The sequence below is a fragment of the Arachis stenosperma genome, chromosome 9 (genome assembly GCF_014773155.1).
Source record: "Arachis stenosperma cultivar V10309 chromosome 9, arast.V10309.gnm1.PFL2, whole genome shotgun sequence".
NCBI classification, from domain to species: domain Eukaryota; kingdom Viridiplantae; phylum Streptophyta; class Magnoliopsida; order Fabales; family Fabaceae; genus Arachis; species Arachis stenosperma.
In genome coordinates, this window is record NC_080385.1 from 163,238,620 (window position 1) to 163,264,851 (window position 26,232).

The 26,232-nt window shown below is 32.0% G+C and overlaps 1 protein-coding gene across 1 annotated transcript; it reads left to right on the top strand.

Annotated features, from left to right (window-relative positions):
• Positions 1-11,972: 11,972 nt before the first annotated feature.
• LOC130948587 (lysine-specific demethylase ELF6) lies at positions 11,973-19,874 on the top strand. Its single transcript, XM_057877368.1, has 7 exons — positions 11,973-13,429; positions 13,928-14,006; positions 14,199-14,266; positions 14,812-14,962; positions 15,556-16,067; positions 16,770-16,958; positions 17,300-19,874. The coding sequence occupies exons 1-7, from the start codon at positions 12,274-12,276 to the stop codon at positions 19,291-19,293; spliced, it is 4,149 nt and encodes a 1,382-aa protein (XP_057733351.1). The 5' UTR covers positions 11,973-12,273; the 3' UTR covers positions 19,294-19,874.
• Positions 19,875-26,232: the final 6,358 nt, after the last annotated feature.

The window sequence follows — 26,232 nt, forward strand, 5'->3', positions numbered from 1 at the left end:
GCCATCATCACCAGTTATGTTCCTGGTGTCTATTGTGCTGGTTTAAGAGTACATTAGTTCTCATCAACTTGCATTTGTGGCTTGTGAGTATAATTTATTTTAATTCTCAACGTTTTAAAATAAGTATTTTGTTATTCAAGGTTGTATTATCTACTGATGGTTGATTGTTGTGATATATTTTAATGCTCAATGTTATTGATTGCTTGTCTTATGATGCCTCATATTGTATCGGTTAAAAGTTAAAATGAAATTAGACAGAAATTTATGTGAGTATTGTGAATATAATTATGTTTTTTCACTCTATGCCATCTACTTGGCTTCTTTTAATTGAGAATTACTAAGTCATATCCTATAAATTAGACAAAAAAATCTTAAAACAGTAAATTGCATTTCTGAAACTTGCAGGGTTTGGTTATAATTAATTCTTAGATAGTTTATCTCTTATCATTTTGTCTTTTTATATCAGCAAACAAGCTGATGATGCTATATTCCAGGGAGTGAAAACTATAGCTACATATGGTAACCTGGGGCTACCTTTAGAGTGGCGTGGAGCACTGGAGTGGGTGTTCCCCACTTGGGCAAGGATGCACGCTCTCAACACTGGTGAAGCTGGCAATTTTTTGAAAGGTGCAGTGCCATTGTTACAACAGATCGGATAGTTATAGTAAGCAAGGTCATTATCCTGCATATGACATATTTTTGTTGCTGCTGTTTATTGATCGAATCAAAACATTTGGTTATATGGTGCTCAATATTTTCTATTTTTCTTGAGGTCTTAAAGCCTGCATCAATTTGTTGAAATTACTATGATGTAATAACATGCTTCATATCATTGTCTTGTATTTTATACTGTGATCACATGTAATATGTAAAATCTGGATCTCTTTTTCAGGGTTATTTCTGGAAAATCAAAACTAGTGAAGGTGGATATGGTCTACATGAGCTACTGAAATATCAAAAAAGTGTTCTCAGTGGTATGTTCTCCTTCAAACTCTTTTTTTTCTTGTAGCGTACACTTTCTAGCACAACTCCTGAGGGAATTTCATGTTTTAGAGAAAGCTAAAGTGGATACATATTTTTTCCATAGTCTATTTAGAATAAGATGCTTGGGTATCTGTTCATTTGTGTGCTAATCTAGACTTACAGGATCCTCAAATACTAATTGATATATGTAAGTGTTATTTCAGAGAAATTTTCTATATTGTATTTGTGGCCTTCATATTTGGTTGACTCTGTCTAATTGTTTTTCAATCTTCAAGTAATGCTTGGGTCTGGAAATCATGTACACTCTGATTCCATTGATATCCCCTATATTAGTAGAAACCTCGCTCTTAAATTTCAACTTATGTATTTTCGTTGTCTTTTACATTTGATATATGTTCCGGTTTCTAAATACAATTGTGGATTTGCTAACTCATGCTTTTAAATTGAACAGAAATTTCTTGAGCACAACTTTTTCTTGGAGAAGTTATCTCATGTGGCTCTAGTATATGTTATCAATGAAGAGAGTGAACCGTTGTTCTTCACTGGCTTCTTTAAATTGGATTTTGAAAAATCTGCAGTAAGTTCCTCAATGCAATTACCTAATATGAATTCAAAAGATTTTTAAATTCTGACTATTATCCTTTCCTCTTCTTACCTTGTAGATGTTGAGAAATTCATTTAAGAGGAAACTTACAATAGTGAAAAATGAGGGTACTCCATTTCTGGATGTAAGGTTTGAAATTCCATCGGGATTCGTCACAAGAAAGTAGTTTTCTTTGACAATTTTATGAGGCCCTGTAGTTTGGTTGCTAATGAACCCATTTTTTATATTGGGTTGGGTCATTTTGATGTGAATAATGATGATGATGACGACGATAGTGCATCATCAGAAAATGGCATCTTGATCAACAAGAAAAATTTGTATGATTCCGACACACTTTCATGATGTATTCTTTATTCAAATTAGCATACTTTATCAATTAATCATGAATCCTTTTATTCTTGAATGCTAATTAGATATGATGTAATGAATATTATGTTTGTCTATGTGATTTTTTGGGTTTCTTTTTTTTAATTCATTGTGTGTTTGATGGAGTAAATTTAGAAAACATACCTAAATTATTTATTTTGCAATGGAAAAATCTAAAAAAAATATGTTTTACCTTAGTGACAGATTTACAGACGAAAAATCCGTCTGTATTAAGAGTTGTGAATGTTTTTTCAGGCTTTAATTACTGACAGAAAATTTGTCGAAAAGTTTGACTTTAGTTACTGACGGAGAATCTGTCAGAAAATCTGACGTTTTAAGCAAAATGGAGGGGATGATTACCGAGAAAAAATCTATCGGTAGCAGAGACAAATCTGTCGGTAAATTACCAACGGAAAATCTATCAGAAAATATGACATTTTTAGCGAAATAGAGAGGACGATTATCGAGAAAAAAATCTGTCGGTAAATTACCGACGAAAAAAATCTATCAGTAAATCATTTTCGACGAGACTTTTATAGAAGGACAAAATCTTCGGTAATTTCGTCGGTAACCAAAAATCCATTTGTAATAAAGATCAAATCTATCTATAAATCTGTCTATCATAAGCAATTTTCTAATTGTGACATAACACCAATACTCAGCTTTAAACTCTACAACTTTTGATTTCTACTATAATAATTAACTATTTGATTTGGTAGTGGTTTTGATTTTTTCATAGATTGAATTAAAGTATATAATTATTATGTTCTCTTTTTTATCACATTGAAATTAAGTTTTGAATTCTCTTATTTCATTTTAATTTTTTCATATTCAATATGTTTAATGAAATGCGCTTCAACCAAATTTTCGGTTGGTTTTATAATTTCTAGCTTTTAAAAATTTTGTAAGTTAATTGCATATGAAATTAGAATAATTAGATCTTAGTAATTAAAAAATTTTAGCTGCACAAATAACATATATTTATAGAAAATATATTAGCATGATTCTACTTGCATTAGTTTGATTCCATTTTGTGACATGGGTGTGTGTTTTTCAGCAGTTCAATTTACTAATTTTTTATTATTTATCCTTAATAATATGCTCTTCACAATAATTTTTGCATTAAATAGCATTTTGATGATTAAAATTTTCGTATTAATAGCATCAATAGAAGTACTTATATCAAAAAAATAAAAATCAGAGACATCAATATAAGTCATATTAGTGTTTTGTTTTGTTTTGTTTTGTTTTTTTTTGAATGTAATATAAATCAAATTAGGGTTGATAGTTTTTTTTTTTTTTTGGGTCGCGGTGTTGATAGTTTTAAGAGAGATTTTCTTCTTTTATTTTTGGGTCAGTTTTATTGGACTAGTTTTTTAAGTGTCTTATAAGGGATTTTTTTTTAAGTGTTCTTATAAGGGCTTATTTCACAGCAATCAATCTAAATTGAGTCCACATCTTTTTCAGGTCTAGAAAACAAAAGCAACATCTGCTTCCGGTACATTGTGACTCAAACCCAAGGTATGGGAAATGGAGGAAGACAAACCCAGAATCAGTTAACAAAAAATAAAACCCACAACATTCATTACCAAAACAAAAAAAAACCCACAACATTCTTCCATACTTAGAACCTCAACCAATTTGGTTTGGTCTATTAATGAATTAGTTAATCCGCTTAAGTAAGTGTTAAAAATTCGAATCCTGTCTTAAGCATACAACATTGACGAACGACAAACCCTTAATGAAGTGTCGATCAAAATTAAACTCACAAAATAATTATACTCAATTCAGCACATAGTTAAAATTTGGATAAAAATACATATTTGAAGAACACTAAATATATTTTAAAATTACATAATTATTTCGCAAGTTTTATAATACAACTTGAATGAAAATAATATAATAAATTAATTATTTAAAGTTTAACTCAAATGTGATATTCTACATTCAAATAAAATATGTAAAAAAAATTCTTATATTAAATATGCATACAATTAGACTTATTATTAAATGATATATAAGAAATAATCATTTATCTTCCAATTGTCTATCTATAAAACGTTATTTATATTAGATATTGATTATTTTTATTATTATTAAGTGATATCTTTCAAAAAAAAAATAACAGTGAACTAAATGTAATTTTGGGATGCATAATGCTGTAGGTCAGTTGGACCTCCTAATAGCCATGAATTGAGTAGGGTGGGATTTAAATTTTAAACTATATTCCAATTGTATTTGACTATTTAAACTCTCCAATTTAAATTTTATCCGTATTATAAATCTCTTAATTCAACTTTATTCGATCTTACTTGTAAAAATAAATTTATTTTTATTTAAATACAACATTTAGTCCCTTTACATTTCATAACAAAAAAGATTATTTATATACTATTAGCAAATTGAATTACTAATTTAATCATATTAAGTATTGGATAAATGACTTACATAAATCAAATGCATGGAGAGTTTACGTATATCATTCAAACTAAATGATGGTAGTAAATTTTTCAAAAAGTATTACTATGTAAATCGAATCAGCATAATTAGAATTACAAAACCTAGTAGTAATTCGAATTAGATAGAATAGATTTACTAAGAAAAGTTGAGATACACATAAATCAAATTAGTCCATTTCAATTTTAGCATGTACCAAGTAAATGATACAAGTAGCATGGATTTTTTATGCAACAAACCCGGTTTCTAAAATCCCTAGTAATTCGAATTAGGCTAGTTCGAATTAGCCCATGGTTTGGTGCCAATACTAATTCGAAATAGGTGGTTTCGATTTACACAACGGTAAATCTACCCAACCTGTTTCAATTTATATACGAATGAGTGGTCAATATAAATCTACTTGACCTGTTTCTATTTACATGCACCTTGCCTATATATAAAATTCGAATTTACTTCATTTGAATTACATTCCACCACCCATACCCTACCAAATCCAGAGAAAACAACGTAGCCTATCAACATGGAAGACGACCCGAATCGAATCTACCACTTGGATAGAATCACACATATCACTGGTAGCGTGCATGAGGAGGTTAGTAAAATAAAATATTTATTTACATTTCATTTTATTTTATTTTCTATAAGAAATAAACTATTTGATAGTTTTGTTTAAATCGGTTAGATCTTATTTATTAACATGATTAGAATGTGTAAACTTCAAGTAGTAGTTAGAAGTTTGATTTAGGGATCGCAATGTGTTAGAAGTCATTTATTGACATTAAACTATTTAGAACATGAATATTGTAATTGATAGAATCTGTAAATCTCGAACAGAAGTAATAGTATTGATAGAAGGATGGTAGTGTGTTAGAGTATATAAATAAAAAATGCATGTTGGATAAGGAATTATGAGAGTTTAATAGATATATAGTTAAAGTTAATCTACAATAAAAATTATCCATTTTAGATAATTTATTTTTTGTATAGTTTTGTGATTGTAAGAGTATTTTTTAATGTGATGCAGCCCCACTGCTACATCTAGAGTATGAGGAGACAGCATGGTATGCCGTTAGACGATAGGATCATGCCGTACGTCTAGATGGTTGGCTTGGCCCATCTCACGAGGCTCAATGATCACTAGTTTAAGTTGGATGAGCCGTTAGTCAGTGTATTTGTGGAGAGATGGCGTCCAGAGACTCATACCTTTTATATCTTTTGATTTAGTAGTTTGCTCTATTTTTTTAAAGTTAATTTAAGCTTGTTGTTTGGGACGTAAGTTTAGTACTCGTGGTGTATGGTATTTAAGTTTGAAACTCTGTGTTGTATGGTATTTAAGTTTGGTACTCGAACTATATATTATTTTAATTTATGACAGGTGTTATATGTTATTTAAGTTGGCTCTCGTGTTGTGTGTTACTTTAGTTTGATGCTCACTTTGTATGTTATTTAGATTTAGGAACCATGTTATTTAAGGAGGATGCTATACCTCTTGACGCTCAACACAGCCTCCTCTTTGTCCTGAAACTGTTGACTAACTTGGAACTCAGCTAGTCCTCCTGTATCCTGTGTGTCTCTGATCCCAAATCCGACAGGCATGGCAGGGTCCCCTTGCTGTCTCATGGCATCCAAGTCCAAAGATGAAAAGTGCGGTGGGTACTGCAGTGTTCCTGAACTAGCTGCTCCACCACCCCCAGTTGGAGTATTCCTCTCATCCTCATCATCGCTATCATCGGCAATCGTAGCGGGCTCCAAATCATCATCGTCCTTATCCTTAAATACATCTTTCACATCATCCGGTGCTCCACCTTGCCAGAATTTTGAGACCACATCAACTATGGGCACAGTATCAACCCGTTCTCTGTCACGAGTGCAGTTTAGATCAGCAGCAAAGGACGGAGAGGCCACCAAAACTGCCTCAGGCTCAATCACGGGCAGAGATGAAGAGGCACCAATAGGCCTCGAACTCGAGCTGGCGGCCGTGGGTGAAGGCAAAGGATTCCGGTTAGAACTTTCTGAACTAGAAACCACATACACAAGTTTGGCCAACAGCTCAGGGGTCCTCACCTCTGGGATTGCTGACGACAGTGAAACAGAACTTCCAAATCTTCATTGCTGCCCATGACGAACAAAACATACTTCACATCATCCCGTAAAACGAATATCAGAATTCTGTAGAATAACTTCTCCACCCATTTCAGGCCTTGCAGCCCCAGTTTTCGGATTATAGTATCCTTAAACTTGGTGAAACTCGTCGTAGATCTCATAAAAATACTAAGCGGATCCTTATCTGTAAACTTAATTCTGGAACACATTTTTTTTTAATCGACCCTCTATAGTGCACCAAAACCTAGAAGCTCTCATCTCTAACCATTGTGGGGCTCACTATGATGAAAAATTCACATTCCACAGCTATTTATACGCATTTGCTCCCTACTAAATCGAATTAGTCAGCCTCCATTTACATATGTTGCTGAAACTATAGTAAATCTGCCTATCCTAATTCGATTTATACATGTTGATCTTCAACAAGGTAAATCGAATTAAACTTCTTCGATTTACTTGGAATCATTCCAACCATGCATAAATCTGATCACCCTGATTCGATTTACATAAAAATGCTTAATTCGAAATTGCTTAATTCGATTTATGTGTATTTAAACCTACTCTAGTAAATCTATGCAGCCTAATTCGATTTACTACTACAAATCGTAATTCGAATTACTCTAATTCGATTTACATAGAAATTGCCTTTGGGAGATCTATGTACCATTTTTTGCTTTGGGTGATATAGGTAATATTTCCATACCTTTAGTTTATCTAAGTAGTTTGCCCTTAAGTATTTGTAGAGAAAACAAAAATTTACATTCAAATCTTAGCTTATTTACTGTACATTTGTATTTTTATATATTTTCACATTATATATTAAAGATTAAGAGGTTTTTTGGACATGGATCAAGGTCTACTAACAGATCTGACCCGAAGATACGAGTTAAACATGTAGAATTTTCTTATCATTTGAATTCGATTTTATCCACTGTAAATTGATTAATTAAGTTACTAACCCACTCCGATCACATTAGATTGAGTTGGATACCTTTATATATGAGTTGAGCTGCTTGCACTAGTCCTAACATACATTTCTTATAGAAAGTGGATAACTCAAAATTACCAAAAAAAAATTGTTCTCTCTCCTGCAAAGAAGAAGAACGAAACCACGAAGCTTTATGAGGGCCGCCATTTCTAGCTGGGCTGCAATGACCCTTCCCTCTCCTCTCGCTCCTTTTTTCTCTTTCTCTCATCTCCCTCTTTTCTTTCTTCACTTTATTTACTATCCACCATCTTTACTTTTCACAGCCTGATTTCGTACTATCCGCCAATCACCTCTCCTACTACCACCACTATTGCACCGTTTAAACCCCCTCCCTCCACTGCCTCTTCCCTCTCTCACACATCTTTCTCCTATCTTTTGTTCCCTTTTTCTCTAGTTGTTGTCTTTTATTTTATTTTTTTCTAATTTTTTTAGAGATCTATTCATATCTAGATAAAAAATAACTCTTGTGTTAATTTGGTTCCCTTTATGATGGATGTTTTGGATATGTTGTTACAGATATGAGATGAAGATACAACGAGTGAAATTTTTTGTCTATGAAAATATTTTTATATTCAAAAAACTGTTAGGTCTATTCGAAAAAGAAAAGAGAATATTTTTCTGTATTGCAATACTTTCTGTATAGAATTAGAAACAAAAGAAATGACTTGTCTCTATTTCTGTGTTATAAGATTCTTTGTAATAGAATATTGTGCCTCTTTTTAGATAATAATTTAACATATAATTTTTATTTTTTTATATATTTTAGATATAATGTATTTTCTGTAATTTGTAACATATAAGTGTCACTTGACTTTTTTTTTTTTGAATGAGAATTTTTCTTCTGTACATAACACCAAAAAACATGCATTTCCGATAGAATAATAGAGAGTTATGGACCTACAAAATGAATGCGACCCATTGAGAGTGAAAATGGATAGATTCCATGGGTCCTACTCCTTCTATTGTGTCCCCTTAATTTATGGGGCATCATGCCCTTGCTTTGCATGGAGAAGTGTCAGTATTTCTCATTTGCTACAAGCCGTTTTGACGATAATAATAGTTTTTTCTTCTTTTCTTTTCCTGATTTTTTCTAATGCCTCAGGCCCACATGTCTTATTAAAATGTCGTTTATGGCCCAATCATGTAACATAATTATACTATAGAACCTTTAGTTATCTTTTTAAGTTTTAAACAGTTCTGTTCCAAACCAGAGTGGTCAGCTCACTCGTCCGCTTAAGTAAGTGTCGGGGATTCGAATCCCGTCTTGTGCATGCAACAACCCATTGACCAGCGACAGATCTTTAAATGGAGCTTGTCCGCTTAAGTAAGTGTCGGGGGTTCGAATCCCGCCTTGTGCATGCAGCAACCCATTGGCCAGCGGCAGACCCTTAAATGGAGCTCAGATCCGCGTCGGATTAGTCGTTGACCTGTCGGGTTGGGTAATACCGTGGGCAACAAAAAAAAAAAAAAACAGTTCTGTTCCCAAATCTTCTTGCTTCGTAATGTAATATCTATATTTAGGAGTATGAAAATATTAATTAATAAAAAAATGATTTCCTTTTTTTATTTATGGATACAGCTAATTAAATTAATAAAAATCCATTAGCATTAACTAAAAAATAGGGTGTTTTGATAGTTTTAATCCATTTATTTGAACTCAACGAATCACATACATTATTAGTGGTGGATTAGATGAATATGTCCGTTTATTACTTTTATTTTCACAATAATATTTCAAATAGTATTAACATGATTCAAGAATACAATTTCAATACAATAAACGTTATTGTCAGCCTTTTTCTTTTCTTTATAAGATAATTTGCTAAAGTGAAAGAAAATATAAAATAATAAAGTAATAGATTAATCGCTATTGAATTTGTGAAGGAGGATTTCATTTTTTTGCGCCACCGCAATCAACAAATTTTCAACATCCAAAATATTTGGCCAAATTATAAGGTTATGTCTAATGCCAGAAGACTTACGCACGACCTTCACAAGTTTATAAATCTTCAGACTCAGAACACTAATTTTGTTTGGGTTGCTTCCCTTATAAACATGGTCAAACTTAATTGTGATGCTAGCATCTTTTAGAAATATAAAGTGTAATAAGGTCCTAGACATACTCATCATCAATCACCATCAATCACCATCAATCATATATCATTCAATATCAATCGATCATCATCAAGTTAGCCTACATTCATAATATTCTCAATATTCAACACTTTCTCAATCAACTTACGCTTCATTAATTCGGTTAACACTTAATAAAACCCTTCTAATGTTCCCTCTATTTATTTAACAGACTCATTCTCATTCTGAGGCCTAAAAACTTACTAACGGACCTTAAACAAGTGTAAGGGAGGTTTGGAAAGCAAGAGAATTTGTTTAGTATGCAAAGATCCCACTATTAGCCAAAACAAGTGTCTCGCATACGCGAACTTATGGCCGCGTACGCGAGAGGACAAAACAGAAGGAACTTCTCGCGTAGCGTGTGCCGCCCGCCTACGCAAGGGTTCGATTTTAGCAAGTCCGCATATGCGGAACAATATCTGCGTACGCGAAATATCAAGGCAGTGAGAAATTCCCGCGTTGTGTGTGCATGCTCGCGTACGCGACTCCTCATTTTCCTCAAAAAGCTGCTACGTTGCAGAATTTTAAAATTTGACACCAAACTTCAAACGCGCATAACTTTTTTTGTTTTAAATGAGTTTTCATCCATTTTTCAAATGGTATAAACTTCACGACTCAATTTTTATTTGAAATAAGTTCGACAAAATTTGGAGATCCGAAAGCTGAGTTATATAGCTCACCAAAGTTGGTCCAAAATAAAATTTTACCAAAAACCTATTTTCTTTCCAAATTCTCAATTTCAAGTCAAAGTTTTTATAATAAAAACAACACCAAAACTCCCCAAACATGCTCACTTACCTTCCAACCAACTCACCTCACACCAACACCAAATTTTTCTTCCTTCAATCATTCAACAATTTCATATACGCATTCAACAATTTCCTCACCTAATTAAACAGTCAACTACATTTCATATACATCAATCTATTTTTATCATAACCATCATCAAACAACACATTTTCATAATGAACTCAACATTACCACCAAAACTATTAACCATTAACAAGCTCACATAATCCAACTTATCCTACGGCCAACTCGCCAAAATTTTCACGTAACATTACACATTATCTACGAGAAACCAAAACTATACTTTGGCCGATTCCTCCCTAATGCTCGAACACCCCAAAAGTCCTTAATTCACAAACTCCAAACCTCCACCGCAAGGATTCTCAGCACCCCAACACCCAACTCAATCTTCCAACTATATCAATTTGGTTCCAATACACATTTATACAATCTAATTCCACACCAATATTACTAAAATCAATATAAGGTTTACTAATTTAATAATTTCACAATAGTTAGAGGTTAACAGTTTAACAAAAATTAGAGGTTTCTCACCTTACCGATGGACGTTTGGGACAAAATCCAGTAAGCCCACAAGGCTAATTCACTCATAAAACACCAAAATCACATGATCTCTCAAAATCACAACTTCAAAATTTGAAATTTTAAAGAGAATGGATGAGCAAGAAATAAATAGTTACTTACCACTTTGTTTGGTGGGTTTTGTTGAGCTCGACACGATGGTAGCGTGGCCACACACAGTACGACAATTGGAGCTCCGGATTAAAAGATATTAAAGATTAAAATCAAGAGTGGGTTAAGGTTCTTGTTTTTCTCCATTTTTCCAAAGTTTTAGCATGATTCCCTTATGTTTGAGGGAAGAAAGAGCTGAGTTCTCTCATTAACATATTAGTGGGTTGGGCTTTAGGTCCAATATAGTCTCGATTCAATTGATTTGTGTCAATTGGTCTAATTTTAGATTAAAATTTTTTAAATTAATATTAAAATTTATATTTTAATTATTTCTACTTTTTTTAAATTATAAAATTTAATTTTTTAATTATTTTAAATAATAATTAATTTATTAACTAATTATTTATTAATTTTACAAATTTTACAAACAACACAACAGATCCAATAAAAAATTCATAGAAACTAATTATTCTAACGAGCTTGCTCCTTTGTGTGGTATTTTATCCATACTTTAATGCATGTTCATACGCGGCGTAAATCTTAAAATTTCAAAACACCCTTTTCTAATAAAACACCAAATATGATGTCATAAAAAAAGATAATTTGCAAAGTTTACATCCAAGGATTCCCTCGAAAAAGAAAATGCATCTGAATTAAAAAGTATAGATAATATTTCGAAATTTTGTACTCCAATAAAAAGAAGATAATTTATTGGAAAAAGTTCCCAAGTAATGTGGCGCACATTAGATTAGTGACTGGAAGATGACTAACGTGAGCGGAGGGAAAATGTCACTCGCCACCTTCGTGCACACAAAAGTACACCTTTCTCTATCTCTTTCTCTCTCATAAATCTTTTTCTCTCTCCAAACAATTCTTCTGTGCGGTGCCCTTTGGACTTTGGAGGCCAATCATGCACAGTGCATTTCAGTTATACCTTCCTGCAACTCACTCCTTCCCACTCTGCATTTCGCTAATTGCCTTAGCTCACCCAATTTCTTCAAAGGTATGCAATAATCTTACCAAACCCTACCCAAATTAGGGTTTTTAAAAACCTCAATGGAGGCTAGTGTTTCAGGTTATTGAGTAGGAATTGTATCTTAAAATCATTAATTCTTTTTGTTTCTTTTCAAAATCAATCCCTCTTTTTTTAAATGCAATGGGTAATGTTGAAATCCCCAATTGGCTCAAAGTGTTGCCACTGGCACCTGAATTTCGACCTACTGATACTGAATTCGCCGACCCGATTGCTTATATTTCAAAGATTGAGAAGGAAGCTAGCAACTATGGGATATGTAAGATTATACCACCATTGCCCAAGCCTTCAAAAAAATACGTTTTTTCTAATTTGAATAAGTCCCTCTTGAAGGCCTCTGAATTAGGTCCAGAGAGCGATTCTCTAGGTTGTTGTAATTCTTCGAGAACGGATTCTAGGGATGTTGGTAGTAATGATAGGTTGTTGAGGGCTGTCTTTACTACAAGGCAGCAAGAGCTAGGGCAGAATGTGAAGAAAACCAGCAAAGGGAATGTTCAGAATCCACTGCCAGGTGGTCAAAAACAAGTGTGGCAGAGTGGGGAAGTCTATACACTTGATCAGTTTGAGTCGAAATCGAAGTCCTTCGCTAAAAGTGTGCTGGCTACGGTGAAGGAAGTTTCTCCACTGGTTATAGAGGCTATGTTTTGGAAGGCAACATCAGAGAAGCCTATATATATTGAATATGCCAATGATGTGCCTGGGTCTGCTTTTGGGGAATCACAGGGTCAATTTCTTTATAGTCATAGAAGACGAAGAAAAAGGACTTATTATAAGAGTAGGCCACATAGCTCTGATTCTAAACAAACTGAAATGGATGGCATAGGAGATACCCAAATTGATGAGAATAAGGGTGCTTCTGCCAAAACTCATGCAGAACAATGTGTACAGTCCCAAACAGCTAGTACTGTGACACTTGCATCAAACGAAGTTTCACAATCTTCTAGGGAAAAGGTTTCAGATGCTGCTGATGATGATATGGAAGGCACTGCTGGTTGGAAGCTTTCAAACAGTCCATGGAACTTGCAAGTTATTGCACGCTCATCTGGCTCGCTAACACGTTTCATGCCCGATGATATTCCTGGTGTTACTTCACCTATGGTATACATTGGTATGCTGTTCAGTTGGTTTGCTTGGCATGTGGAGGATCATGAGCTTCACAGCTTGAATTTCCTTCACACTGGCTCTGCAAAGACTTGGTATGCTGTTCCTGGAGAATATGCCTTTGCTTTTGAGGAGGTCATCCGCTCTAAGGCATATGGTAGTAGTGTTGATCATTTAGGTATGTTATTTTTTCACTGTCATTTGTTTACAGAAAAGATTGGGACGAATGATTTTAGAGGTATTAAAATTAAATAGTTAGATTTGTTCACTAAAGTTCTTATTGGTGTCAATTTCTTACATTTCCAAACATGAGCAACTTAAACCCATCTGGTGGGCTTAGGTTTTATATATAAGTTTGTATGGTAAAGTAAACTCATGACTCAGAATGTAACTAACAATGTTAATATATATATTTTTTGGCCTTTACTTTGACATGCAGAAGTGTCAAAGTATCAATCCTAGTGTCAAGAGTCGCATATGTCAAACTTGATTGCATTTTCATTTTTAAGGCAGAAGAAATATCATATTGAACTGCATATTTAATTCCTAAAAATTCTCAAATTTAAAAGTTATGCTTAAATGGAAAAAAATATTTAAATTCTTTTTATCTCATTTATTTTTCTCTTTAGCTTGTGCAGTGCTTTTGTAACCCAAGTTCAGTTTCTTTTCTTCTCAGCTGCTTTGAAACTTTTAGGTGAGAAAACAACTCTTATATCACCTGAAGTAGTTGTTGCATCTGGGATTCCTTGTTGCAGGTCAGTTGCTTGGCATATTTGAAACGCTTTTATGTCATGAATGAATCATATGTCAAATGATATTATCAGAAATTATAATTGTTTGTAATTTATAGTTGTATTAGAGGCTGTTGCTAGTTTTTCTGTTGACTATACTATTCTCAATCGAGTTATCATGGGATTTCTACTTACATTTATGCTTTCTTTCTTTAGGTTAATACAGAATCCTGGTGAATTTGTTGTGACTTTTCCAAGGGCTTACCATGTTGGATTCAGCCATGGTAATTGCTTTGATGTTTATATATCTTCATGAAATGCAAGTCATACCTTTTTTCCTTTAAATGGTGAAATAATCATATCCACTTTTCTATAATGCAATGTGGGCTATATGGTGCTGCTTGACTTTGGTAATTAAAGAAATTGGCTGCATATCAAAGAGTACAGTTAAATGGAAGTGTTTAAAAAATTAATTAAAGGTGATGGATTATGTGTATCACATGATCATTATATACTGTCAGTGAAATGGAATAATCTGATAGACAACTTATGATAACAGAATGCTTATCAAATCATTGCGAATGTGGTTTGGGCATGAATTATGACCACATATGACCAATATTTCCTGTAGGTTGCCTGTTAAGTTTTTCATAACAATTGAGTTGGATCTGTCTTTGCTTATTCTTTTTCCCCTTTCCTTGGCCTTAAATTTTTCATGAGAAATCATTTGACCAAATCATTTGGATCTGACTTATGCTGTCTCATGAATGCTATCTCTATTTTCCATCTTCAACTAACGCTTTTCTGTGTACCATATGGTGCAATGTAGGTTTTAACTGTGGGGAGGCTGCTAACTTTGGAACTCCGCAGTGGCTTATCGTAGCTAAGGAAGCTGCTGTGCGTAGAGCTGCTATGAATTATCTTCCAATGCTCTCGCATCAGCAACTGCTTTACTTGCTGACCATGTCTTTTATTTCTAGGTGAGCTAAACCTTCACAACTGCTTTATAAGTAGATACTACTACTCAAAGGTTTATCATCATTCCAAATATGATTGCCTATGTTCCTTTCATTTTCTTTGTCTAACCAATTTAAAAAGTGGTAATAGTCTCTTATTTTTATGGTTCATGATTTTCATTCTGTTCCTTCATCAGTTATCCTTTAATGATATGGATGTACTAGTAGGGAAAGTAGAAAAGATGTTTGTGAACCTAGTGTCTGAATCTTCTTACAAGCAAAATTATTATATAACTCTCATGCTATTATTATGGAAGTAGTATGTCATTCAAAATAGAGATTTGGGGATTTACTACATGATGCTAAACATTGGTATAAGGGAGTATTTCACTAGATATTTTATGTTAAGAATATCATATACTTATATGGGTCATATGTTCTTGGTGTGAAAATTCTTTTTTGTCCTAAGGTCTGTTCACATTTTTGGATGTTTTCATATCAAATATAGTTCTAATATTCAGAGGCATTATTGCAACAGATTTTTTCTTTATTTAAGAATATCAAAGCGGTACCTAATTATGTTTCTGTTCTATATGACAATCTGTTTGATTTGATAGGGTACCAAGAACATTATTACCTGGTGTGCGTAGTTCTCGTCTAAGAGACCGTCAGAAGGAAGAAAGAGAGTTTTTAGTAAAGAAGGCTTTTATAGAAGATATGCTGCAGGAAAACAAACTTCTATCCATTCTTCTTGGAAAAGAAGCAACTAAACAAGCTGTTTTATGGAATGCCGAGTTACTACTAGGTTCTAGCAAAGATTGTTCATTACCTGAAGTTTCTGCTGCTGAAACGGCCATGGTGGACATGCCAAATACTAGTTTGGGAGATAAGATTGGTCATAGTCTGATTGACGAGATGAGTTTGTATATGGAGAATCTGAATGGTCTATATCTTGATTGTGATGATCTTCCATCTCACTTCCAAACTGATTCAGGGGCATTGGCTTGTGTGGGCTGTGGAATCCTTGGTTTTCCATTTATGACTGTGGTACAACCATCTGAGAAATGGATGGAAACTCTTCCTGTTCAAGATTGCACTCTCAACTCTACTGCTCATAGCTCAGTCTCTGGTAATATCACTTTGTGCTATCATTTGGTTTTGAAGTCTGTCATATGTTCATGTTTTGTGTTATGAGGTGAATTGAACATGTCAGTGCTGTAGAAAATGTTGTAACTTATGGGGTTATCACAATGTTATTCTCTAAGTTAAAATCTTAACCAACTTCAGGCATCAAATGGGATTTTAATATTTCTGAGAAATGTTGTGGGTCTCTTTCAACTTTCTGAACTTATTACCTTCCTTCTTGCACTGAATACTGATTATTGATTTTTCAGTAATGTCCAATTTGTAATGTGGCTGTAATCGACATATCAATTGCTACTTATGTGTCACAATGAAACAAAAAATTACGTTAACTAAGATGGTATTTGGTATATACTCTCTTCAGCTACTGTGTTCGTTCTTTCTAATTGTATCCCCCAATCATCTCTCCTATTTTATTCACTTCGAATTGCAGCTACCCTTATTATAATATTGTTTAGGTGAAAGTTTATGATACATTACATGTAACTAAGTGCAATCCGTGGTTGAATTTCCTTTTGTATATTTATGAGATGATATTATTATTATGGAAGCTTATATGATGACAAAGTTAATATAGAGACTTGACAAAGATGCATGCTTAACTTTTGAGATAGCCCTTTGCTTTACCGAGTAGATAGCATTTTTTAATTGTTGAATTCATCATTATATATTATATGTTGTTCTTCAGGTAATGACTCTGTTTCTGAACTTCCTGCTGCAAAGGAGTCACCAGATCAATCATTTGGTTGTACTAATTGCTGGAACATGGCTAATAAATTTTTGAGGCCTCGGATTTTCTGCCTGGAACATGCAGTTCAGATAGTGGAGATGTTGCAGTGCAAAGGCGGAGCCAATGTGCTTATTATATGCCATTCAGGTTTGTTTGCAGATTACAAATCTGTTCATGATATCATTTTCTTAATCTTATGTAAGATCAATATTAAATTACTTGAGGTGTATGGCATTTAGGTTTTGCACCCTTCAACTTTAGTTTTCAGCTAAATAGGCTTTAGTACATATGGAATCCATCTATTCAAGTGAGGCTGTTGACCAATATATAGTTATATACTTCTGTTATAATTTACTTAACATTAATTTTTTATCAGTTATAGACGTGAGAGTTCTATTGTAAATTCAGAAGAAAATGGCAAGCTCTATATTCAAAGTTTTCTTTTACATTTATAATTTTTCTTACTCTGACACTCTGCTTTATTGTAGACTATGAGAAGATAAAGGCACATGCCAGGGCAGTTGCAGAAGAGACACACATTGCATTTGATTATAACGATGTTCCATTAGATACTGCATCCCCAGAAAATTTGACTCTCATTGACCTGGCAATTGATGGTGAGGAATATGATGAATGCGAAGACTGGACATCTAACTTGGGAATTAATCTGCACCATTGTGTTAATGCAAGAAATAAGTCTCCATCTAAACAAGCTATTTGGACCCTGGCATTGGGCATGCTGTTCTCTGATAAAGGTCCTGGTTCACAATTTATAGCTATAAATTGGCAGTCTCGAAGAGCTCGCTCCAAAAGATTACATCATCTAGCTCCAACGAAACCTAAACCCAGTATTGCCATTCAGAAAAGGGAAGATGATGAGTTGGAGGGAAGAATAGATGATTCTATTGCCAGAAAGAAGTTAATTCAATATTCAAGAAGGAAGTTCAAGTCCAACCAAAATTCTTATTCTGGATCAAGCATTGTCCATGAATTGCAAGAGAAGTCCAAGATTGTGTCGGCTGATTCGAGTGGGGATCAATATAAATGTGGTTCTAAAGGGGAGCTTGATGCTGATAATTTCAAAAGCGATTGTGCTTTGCCAAATGCATCTGCTTCCATTGCAGTGTCTCCAGTGGATCATGAAATTCAGGGTACTGAATTTCCCAATAGCATTAGCTTGAACGCTGATACCTCACAAACTTCTAATTCCTCTCCAGGTCATTGTTTCGTGAATGAAAATGTTGAAACTGAGATTGAGAATCACACCGTGCAGGATTTAGGAATAGATGGAGAAAAAGATGATCAATCTAAGAATCATCATGATACTGGTGTTTTGGAAACGAGTGGCAAGGAGGAGCTTGGGTGTCAGGACAATAAATATTCTAGATCACTTGTGAATTCGACGGACAGAAATGTCGACGTTGATTGTAAATGTGATAGCTTGGATTTGGATGAAGAATTGCATCGAGAGAATCCATCTGCCTGCAAAAGCAACAATGAAGAAGCTGCTTCATCTAGTGTCTTATTGGCAAATCAACCTATACTTGCCTCTATAGATGACGCATTAACTGAATTGGCTTCGGAGTCTGCAAAGCAGTGCAAGGTCCAAGATAATAATACAATTTACGAGGAACCTGTTTCTAGTAATGTTGCAAGAGGCAATACTAGAAGTGAAGCCATCTTGGAGTTAGGATGTTCTGAAGTTGCAGTAGAAACTTGTTCTCAAGAAGAAAATGAATTGAAAATCCAGCCAAATAATAGAATTAATGAGGAAGATAACTCAAGTCCCAAGACACCATTAAAGGAAGATATTAATGGAAGTGAAGATAAATTGTCACAAGATATGATGACAGAGCAGGAAAGCTGTAAGTTGAGTAATCCGGTTCCCAGATCAAATGCTCGGAAGAAAAGAAAGACGGAACTGGACCAGATAACAGAGAATCAATTCAGCTGCAACAACTTTATTCGAAGTCCGTGTGAAGGTCTGAGGCCAAGAGCTACAAAGATTGCCCCTGAGAAAAGTGAGGAAGATGCCGACCAAGATGACAAGGAGAATCCGAAGGCTAGAAGGGACCGGAAACCTTCCGAAGTTCCAGCTGCACACAAGAACAAAAAAGACGATGTTGAAAAGCCCCACAGGTGTGACCTTGATGGTTGCAGTATGAGTTTCATGACAAAGGGTGAGTTACAGTTGCACAGGCGTAACCTTTGCCCGCACAAAGGGTGTGGCAAGAAGTTCAGCTCCCACAAATATGCTCTCCTTCATCAGCGTGTTCATGATGACAAGAGGCCCCTCAAGTGCCCATGGAAAGGTTGTACCATGTCATTCAAGTGGGCATGGGCAAGGACGGAGCACATACGGGTGCACACTGGGGAGAAGCCCTATAAATGCAAGGTCGAGGGGTGCGGCCTTTCTTTCAGGTTTGTATCGGATTTTAGCCGGCACAGGAGGAAAACAGGTCACTACGTGAAATCTGATTGAAATATATAATATTCTTTTCAGACCCCTTTTTTTGTAAACATTGTGCACATATGCAAATTAGTGATGTCTGACCTGAAGCATTCTGGTTTAGGTGTAAAGTTAGGATAGAATTAATGGTTGTTATTTTAGGTCCTCACTCTCCAATTTTATTTGATGGCAATTAGAGTTGGTAGTTAAGATAGTTTTGATCTTTTGGGAATTATTAGACAGCAGATACATGTAAAGCAGCATACTCTAAAGGAGAGTGTGCTGCATCATCACTATTATGTGTCTGCTGGCTTATCTTTTGTTGATTGCCACTCACGGTTCTTTGGAAGCAGTTCATAGGATCTTGATATCTTTCTGGATAGCTGATGTTCATTGTAGCTGTAAATTACTTGGGATTAAACACCATTTGTTTAAAGGGGTGCAAGAAAACCGAGGTAAGAAACAATTGCAACAGGAATGTATTCTCAATTATTCTATTTGATTTTCTCTTGCTTGGTAAATTCAATGTTCAAGCATCCCTTAACTGTTGAATTTCCTATATTATCTGGCTGGCTACCTACCCGTTTCTTGTTTTTCCAAGATGTGTTATTTATACTTCATCTTGTGTCATGCTAGAAATGTGTTCATAACATTTCTCTTCACCTTTTCTTAGGAGAGTTGACGTTTCTTTAGCTTCATTATGTGTAGTTTTTTTACCCTGAATGTTTTAATTACTGTACTTTATTTGTGAAAAATGAACTCGAATTTTCTGACTATCAGTTGGATTTAAATGGACAAGTGGTCTCTAGTGATTGTCAAAGTTTTGGTCATTTGCTTAGACGTGATACACTATTGAAAATGGTAATTCAGTCATATATAGTCTCTTTTTAATTTAAAAAGAAGAAAATCATAGAAGCTTGCTAATTTTATTTATATATCCTGACGTAAGAGAATGTAAGAAGATTGAGATATCAGATATGTGCTGTCTTGCAAATTTGATAGGGACTCTTATTTTGAGAATATATAAATAAAATTGCTGATGAAGCATTTAATGGTGGTCCTCCCTCCTAATGTTCCTTTGAACCAACCCTCTTTGATACGTCAAGTCGTCAACTAGTTTAGGTTTTTATATATATATATATATAATTAGTTTATTTAAGAATTTAGTTTCTCTAAATTTTAAATTTTTATTTGAGAGGATAAAGTATAAATTTTCACTTTTAAATGAATTTTTTTTATATTTTTACTTGAGAGAATAAAGTATATTTAAATTTTCACTTGAGAAGATAAAATATAAATTCTTGAATAAAGTATAATAATTTTTTTTATATTTAAATTTTTATATTTTATCTTCTAAAATAAAATTTAAGAGGATTCAAATTCTTATTTAAATTACTCAAATTGTCTTGAGATGGGATAGCCTTATTATTATATTATACTGTTGGGTTTGGTAGGCTTTATTCACTATTTCACTCCAATAGTAGTTTTGGGGCTGCTGCATCCATTTAATTGTATGTAAGGTATTCCTAACTATTATTATTACTAGAACATTTGTTAAACAAGAAAATTTGAATAATTTTATAATATCTTATTGTTCTCAAGATATTTTTTTAGGTATCTATTCAAATAAAAATATTAAAAATATCTTTTTATAAAAAGTTTTATATTAAAAATATATTTTGTTTGTTTGGTCATATTTTTAAAAAAATAATATTTTTATAATATATCAAATTAAATTTTATAATTCATCATTTAATAATAAAAAAATGCATTTTTATATAAAAATAATTATAAAATCTTTACCATAGTATCTACAATTTTTTTAGCGGGAAAATCTAGCTAGATGTATAGATTATTCATGATGCATTAAATGTGGTCATAGTTCTTAGTTCTTACTGTTATGTGCATGTAGTGTTGGATAAATAATTTATTTTGATTGGTTCAGAAATTAAAAGCTTAGGTATGCCTTTGGGGATGGTGCAGTGGAGGAACTGGAGGGTAGTTGGGAAATTTCCTGGCGCTCAATTATTTCGTTTTGTAGGTTAGTAATTATTTCAGTCGAAAATAATTATTCTTTTTTAACATGATAATACTTTTTATAGATAAAATAGTTGATACTAATGTTTTTAATTTAACATTTTAAATAATATAATTGGAATAACTGAAAAGAGAAAGACAATTAAAGATAGATAAAAAAATTATTATGTGTATACAAAAAATCAGTTATTATGAATGTGTATATTTATATATGTCTCTATATATTTTTAATGTGTATTTAGTATTTGAATGTACATTCTATAAGAATGGATGATAAAAATAGGTAATTGATGATTTTGTATACACATAATATTATTGTATAATATACGTAATTTCAATACTTATTTATACAAAATTTATTTAAACCTAAAAAAGTTTACATAAAAGGATATCTAAAAAATATAAATATTTATAAACTTTTTTTTATTAATTTAAATTTTTGAGATACATAATCTTATAACATAATTTATATAGTTTGTAGTTACAAATATAAAATATTTCTGCTCCAAGATTCTACGATAGCATATTCCTTTTCAAATGAGCTCCAATTTTTTTTTTTTTTTTGTCAAATTACACAATTTCTAATCTTAGACATTACATTGCAAACATACTAACGTTACACACTTACACATCTAATACTAAAAAGTTCCACTACTTGATCTATGTTAAATTTTGAACCTAAATGCAACATATTAAGAAACAAAAGATTTTGTCACTTGAATTAAGCCTCAACTGCAATGAGCTCCAAATAAAGTTGATATAATGCACACTTGAATAAATAAATTAACTACAATCTTTACTTTTCACCAAAAAAATTTTCTAATAATTTTTCCATTTCTGGTCTTTGATCACACGGTGAGTAAGAATTAAATAATGTTCAGACTTGATTTATTCAAAGGTTTTATTAATCAATTAATCAATGTCTTTATGGCAATATATTAAGAGATAATAATTTTAAATTATTTTATTTAATTTAATATTTATAATTTTTTATATATAAAACTTATAATTACATATGTATTATATTAAATATTCTTCAATTATTCTAGTGATTATTAAAGAATATAAAATAACATAATTTTAATTTGTTTTAAATTAATTTTTTATTATCTCTCAAACATTCTTGAGCTCCTTATTAAGGCACTTGAATTATTTATTGAATCCAGACCAACATGTTTTCTAAATTTTCAATATATTAAAAAACCATTATCCTTTTACCTTTTTTTATTAAGCCAGTGGTTCTTTTGTACTCGTGCTGAGCCAGTTGCCCAAACCACACTTTATTAACATAAACCTTTTTTATTTGTTAAAAGGATTTAGGACTTTAGGGTCATTGTCAGAAACCGTATATTCAATTATTAAGGTTATGGTCCGCAGTTACTGTAGGCATTGATATTTATAAATTATAAAGTATTTAAATTTCCTGTGGCCCAGCATCACTACAATATATTTGTATACCTTATTGGTGGAATCTGAAAATTATTTTTTCATAAAGAAAGAAGCATTTATCGCCTATTTTCATTTGGACTGATCTTGCTAAAGTTGAGCAGCATGAAGAATCTTATGAATACACCTTCTTCATCTTAGATTAAAATATTATGATGGCACGAGTACAATAAGAGAGATGCTTGGGCCTTCCTTTTTGATTTTATATATATATATATATATATATATATATATATATATATATATATATATATATATTCAACATTTTAATACATCACATGTTTTAAGTGTAAAATCTTAATTTATTAGCGACTTCATTTGAAATCTACCCACCAACACAAAAGAAGTTAAAAAAGTTCACCTACCCCATGTGTGGCCCATTTATTTGAAAACATGATGCACGTTCTTGCATTGGCTTTGGGGTCGAAGAAAATTGAAGTTTGCATTTTATTTTTTATTTGCTATGAAGCACATATACTCAGTTAAGTTGTTCGTGTGTCTGACACATTTAGATACGACTCTGGTTGATACTCATTCAATACACGTATTTGGTGTATTTAACTGGTCTTAATAAAAAATAATTTTTTTTGAACAATTTAAATATATCTAAATATCATTACGGATCAACGTATCCAATCTTATTTTTAACATGTATTTTTAAAATAAATTTATAAATAATATATATTATTATTTATTAAAATAAAAAATATTTAAAATATTTTATATAATTAAAATAAGTGATTAAAAATAATTAAAAAATTAATTTATACTTTAATATTAATAAAATATCAAAATATCATTATTATTTATTAAGAAAATACTTTATATATATATATCATGTGCCCGTGTCTTATAAAATTCTAAAATTTGTGTGTCGGTGTGTTTTGTGTCGTATTGTGTTTAAATAATAATAATAATAATGTATGTATGTATTACTACAAAAAAAATAACAAATATTGGAAATGGATCCTTTCCAATTTTTTTAACACTTGACAGAATCCAGTGTGATCTCTTACTTTTGATTCTATAAGTGAGACCAAAAATAAATAAGAAAAAAAATAATAAATGATTAGATTAAACACTGCACACCATCTAATTTTTTCTTTGACCGGAGAGGATCCACTTCCTATGTATATATAGTAGTATGGGAGTTACTTAACACTTTACTAATTTAATAAGCTTGTAAACTCAAGAAATTGGCTGTATTTAGAAAAGGAAAAGTATGAGGAGCTAATGGAATATTTGTACAATGTGTATAATGGAGATTTAGGGAGTATTAGAGATATAACCATTAGTGTTACTTTTTTCATCAGCTGAAGTTTTTGGAATGAGTGGTATCATGTTATGGTATTAGAACTCTAGATCTAAAAGGTCAATAGTTCAATTTTTGGTGAACCCCAAAATCATGTTCATTTTATAACTCAATAATCCATTGTACACATTGTAAATATTCAAAACCGATGTTTTAGGAAATTGCTTTGCAAAAGTGAGTAACAAAGACAAGAATAAAATAATATCTTATATAAATGGCCAAAATATTAATTTTATTTTTGCCTCTTCCAATAATCTAATAAATTTAAAATGCAGAGAAGAAAAGGAATTTATTGTAACCCGAGGATTATATATCATTAAATAAAAGGATAAAAATGTGATATAGATTATCAGTCTCTGAAATTTAAAGAAGCAGAGAGTATATTGAATTTTAACAGATTTTGATAAAAGCTTATAGGATATTTAATCTAATACGAGGTAAATTATCTCTTTTGACAGATTTCGTTACAAAATAGAATGAGTCTGAGACAAGTGTATGTCCATCTCTATTCGCCCTGTTAGTATATATAATATAAATAAATATGATACATATAATTATAATAATTATTATATATAAAAATTAATAAAAACATAAACATATATAAAACTTAAATTAAAGTAGAAATTTAGTGAGGCACATACATATTTTGTTATTCACATATATTTTGAGGATGTAAATTAAATTTTATTAATTTAATTAAAATAATAACATAATTATAATACTCTGCTTGAAGATGTGAAATATGATTAAGATTTCTTAAAAGACGTGAATAGGAATTAGCCTGAGCACGAGTGATAATAATCATGCTGTAGCCTTGTGGCTTGTGGGGTATGTATGAGTTTGGTGGAGTTGGAAGTTATGCTTTTATAATTCTTTTCATGAGATTTCCTTTTGATCTTAGGTAATTTTAATTTCTTTCAATAATTTGCCGTTAAAGTAATAATTTCCTATTGCTTTATAGTGTAAAAAAATAAAATAAATTATAACAAAAATAGAATTTAAATTTTCTTCAAAAAGATTTAAGATAGATTTACATACAAGTATGCAGCTATGCAATGAATATCTAATAATAGAAATTATTTTTTAATCCCTGGTTTTCGAATTTTCCTGGCAAAGATGAAGAAGAAGATAGAAGATAATAAAGAATATGAACACGATGGAGGAACCTAAAATAATTGAAAAGTACCGAAAAAGACATAGTTTTGAATACTTTATTCTATTTTCAAATATTCTTTTAAAAGATTTTAGATGTTTATGTAGATATTAATGTGAATTAAAAATAAAATAAAAAATGACTGATTTTGACGGTTACCTAATATTTTAGTTGGAGTCATAGTAGTAATTAAGGTAGCGTTTGGTGGAGAGACAGAGACGGAAAGACTGATATTGAGAGACAGGGATTGAAATAAATCTCAATATTCTGTTTGGTGTAAAATAGGAGACAGAAATTGAAACAAGAATGAAACTCTAATTTAATTTGCACAAAAGATAAAATTGGAATTAATTAATTGAAATGAAAGTATTTTAGGTATAAAATGTTATTAAAGTTTCAGTCTCCATATCTAAAAATTTCAGTCCTTTGTGTCCCTATTTTTTGGAAGTACTGAAATACTGAAATTTTAGAGACAGAGACAGAAATTTTATTATCAGTCTCTAAACTAACAAACACGATATTGAGTCTCAGTCTCTCAGTCTCTGTCTCAGTACCTCAAAACAAACGCTACCTAAAATTTAAAAACTGAGTACTTGCTTGATTAACAAAAATAACATCTTGCTCGCCTTCTTCTACATCTTTATCGTCGTTTTGCATTTAATTGAAGCTTTGCTACATTCTATGCATGCATGTGGAGGATGATTTTTCAAAAGTCCCAATTGTTGGTATGCATGATGTGGATTTCTCATGGAAGCAAGTGTGACAAGGTTTATTGTTTCATGAAGGAGGAATAACTGTAAACAATATTGTATAAAAGAAATTTTAGAAGCTGGAATATTTTGGTTTAACTTTTTTAAAATGGGGATAAATTTGGGATCTTTCATGAAGTGTTTTTTTTTTTTTTTTCCCTTAAAAATTAAAAGACTGTGATTTGGTCTTTGTTGCGAAGACCGTTGCAAAAAAACGTGGCCTTCAAATAACCTCTTTTGTTTTGAATTCTTTATCATTGTATCAGAATTGAGAA

What these genes read in the sequence shown, in the direction of transcription:
- LOC130948587 (XM_057877368.1), top strand. Translation starts at nt 12,274, where the DNA reads ATGGGTAATGTTGAAATCCCCAATTGGCTCAAAGTGTTGCCACTGGCA. An exon ending in CCATGTTGGATTCAGCCATG is followed by an intron (nt 14,267 to 14,811) that starts GTAATTGCTTTG and finishes GGTGCAATGTAG; the next exon opens with GTTTTAACTGTGGGGAGGCT. An exon ending in GCTTATTATATGCCATTCAG is followed by an intron (nt 16,959 to 17,299) that starts GTTTGTTTGCAG and finishes GCTTTATTGTAG; the next exon opens with ACTATGAGAAGATAAAGGCA.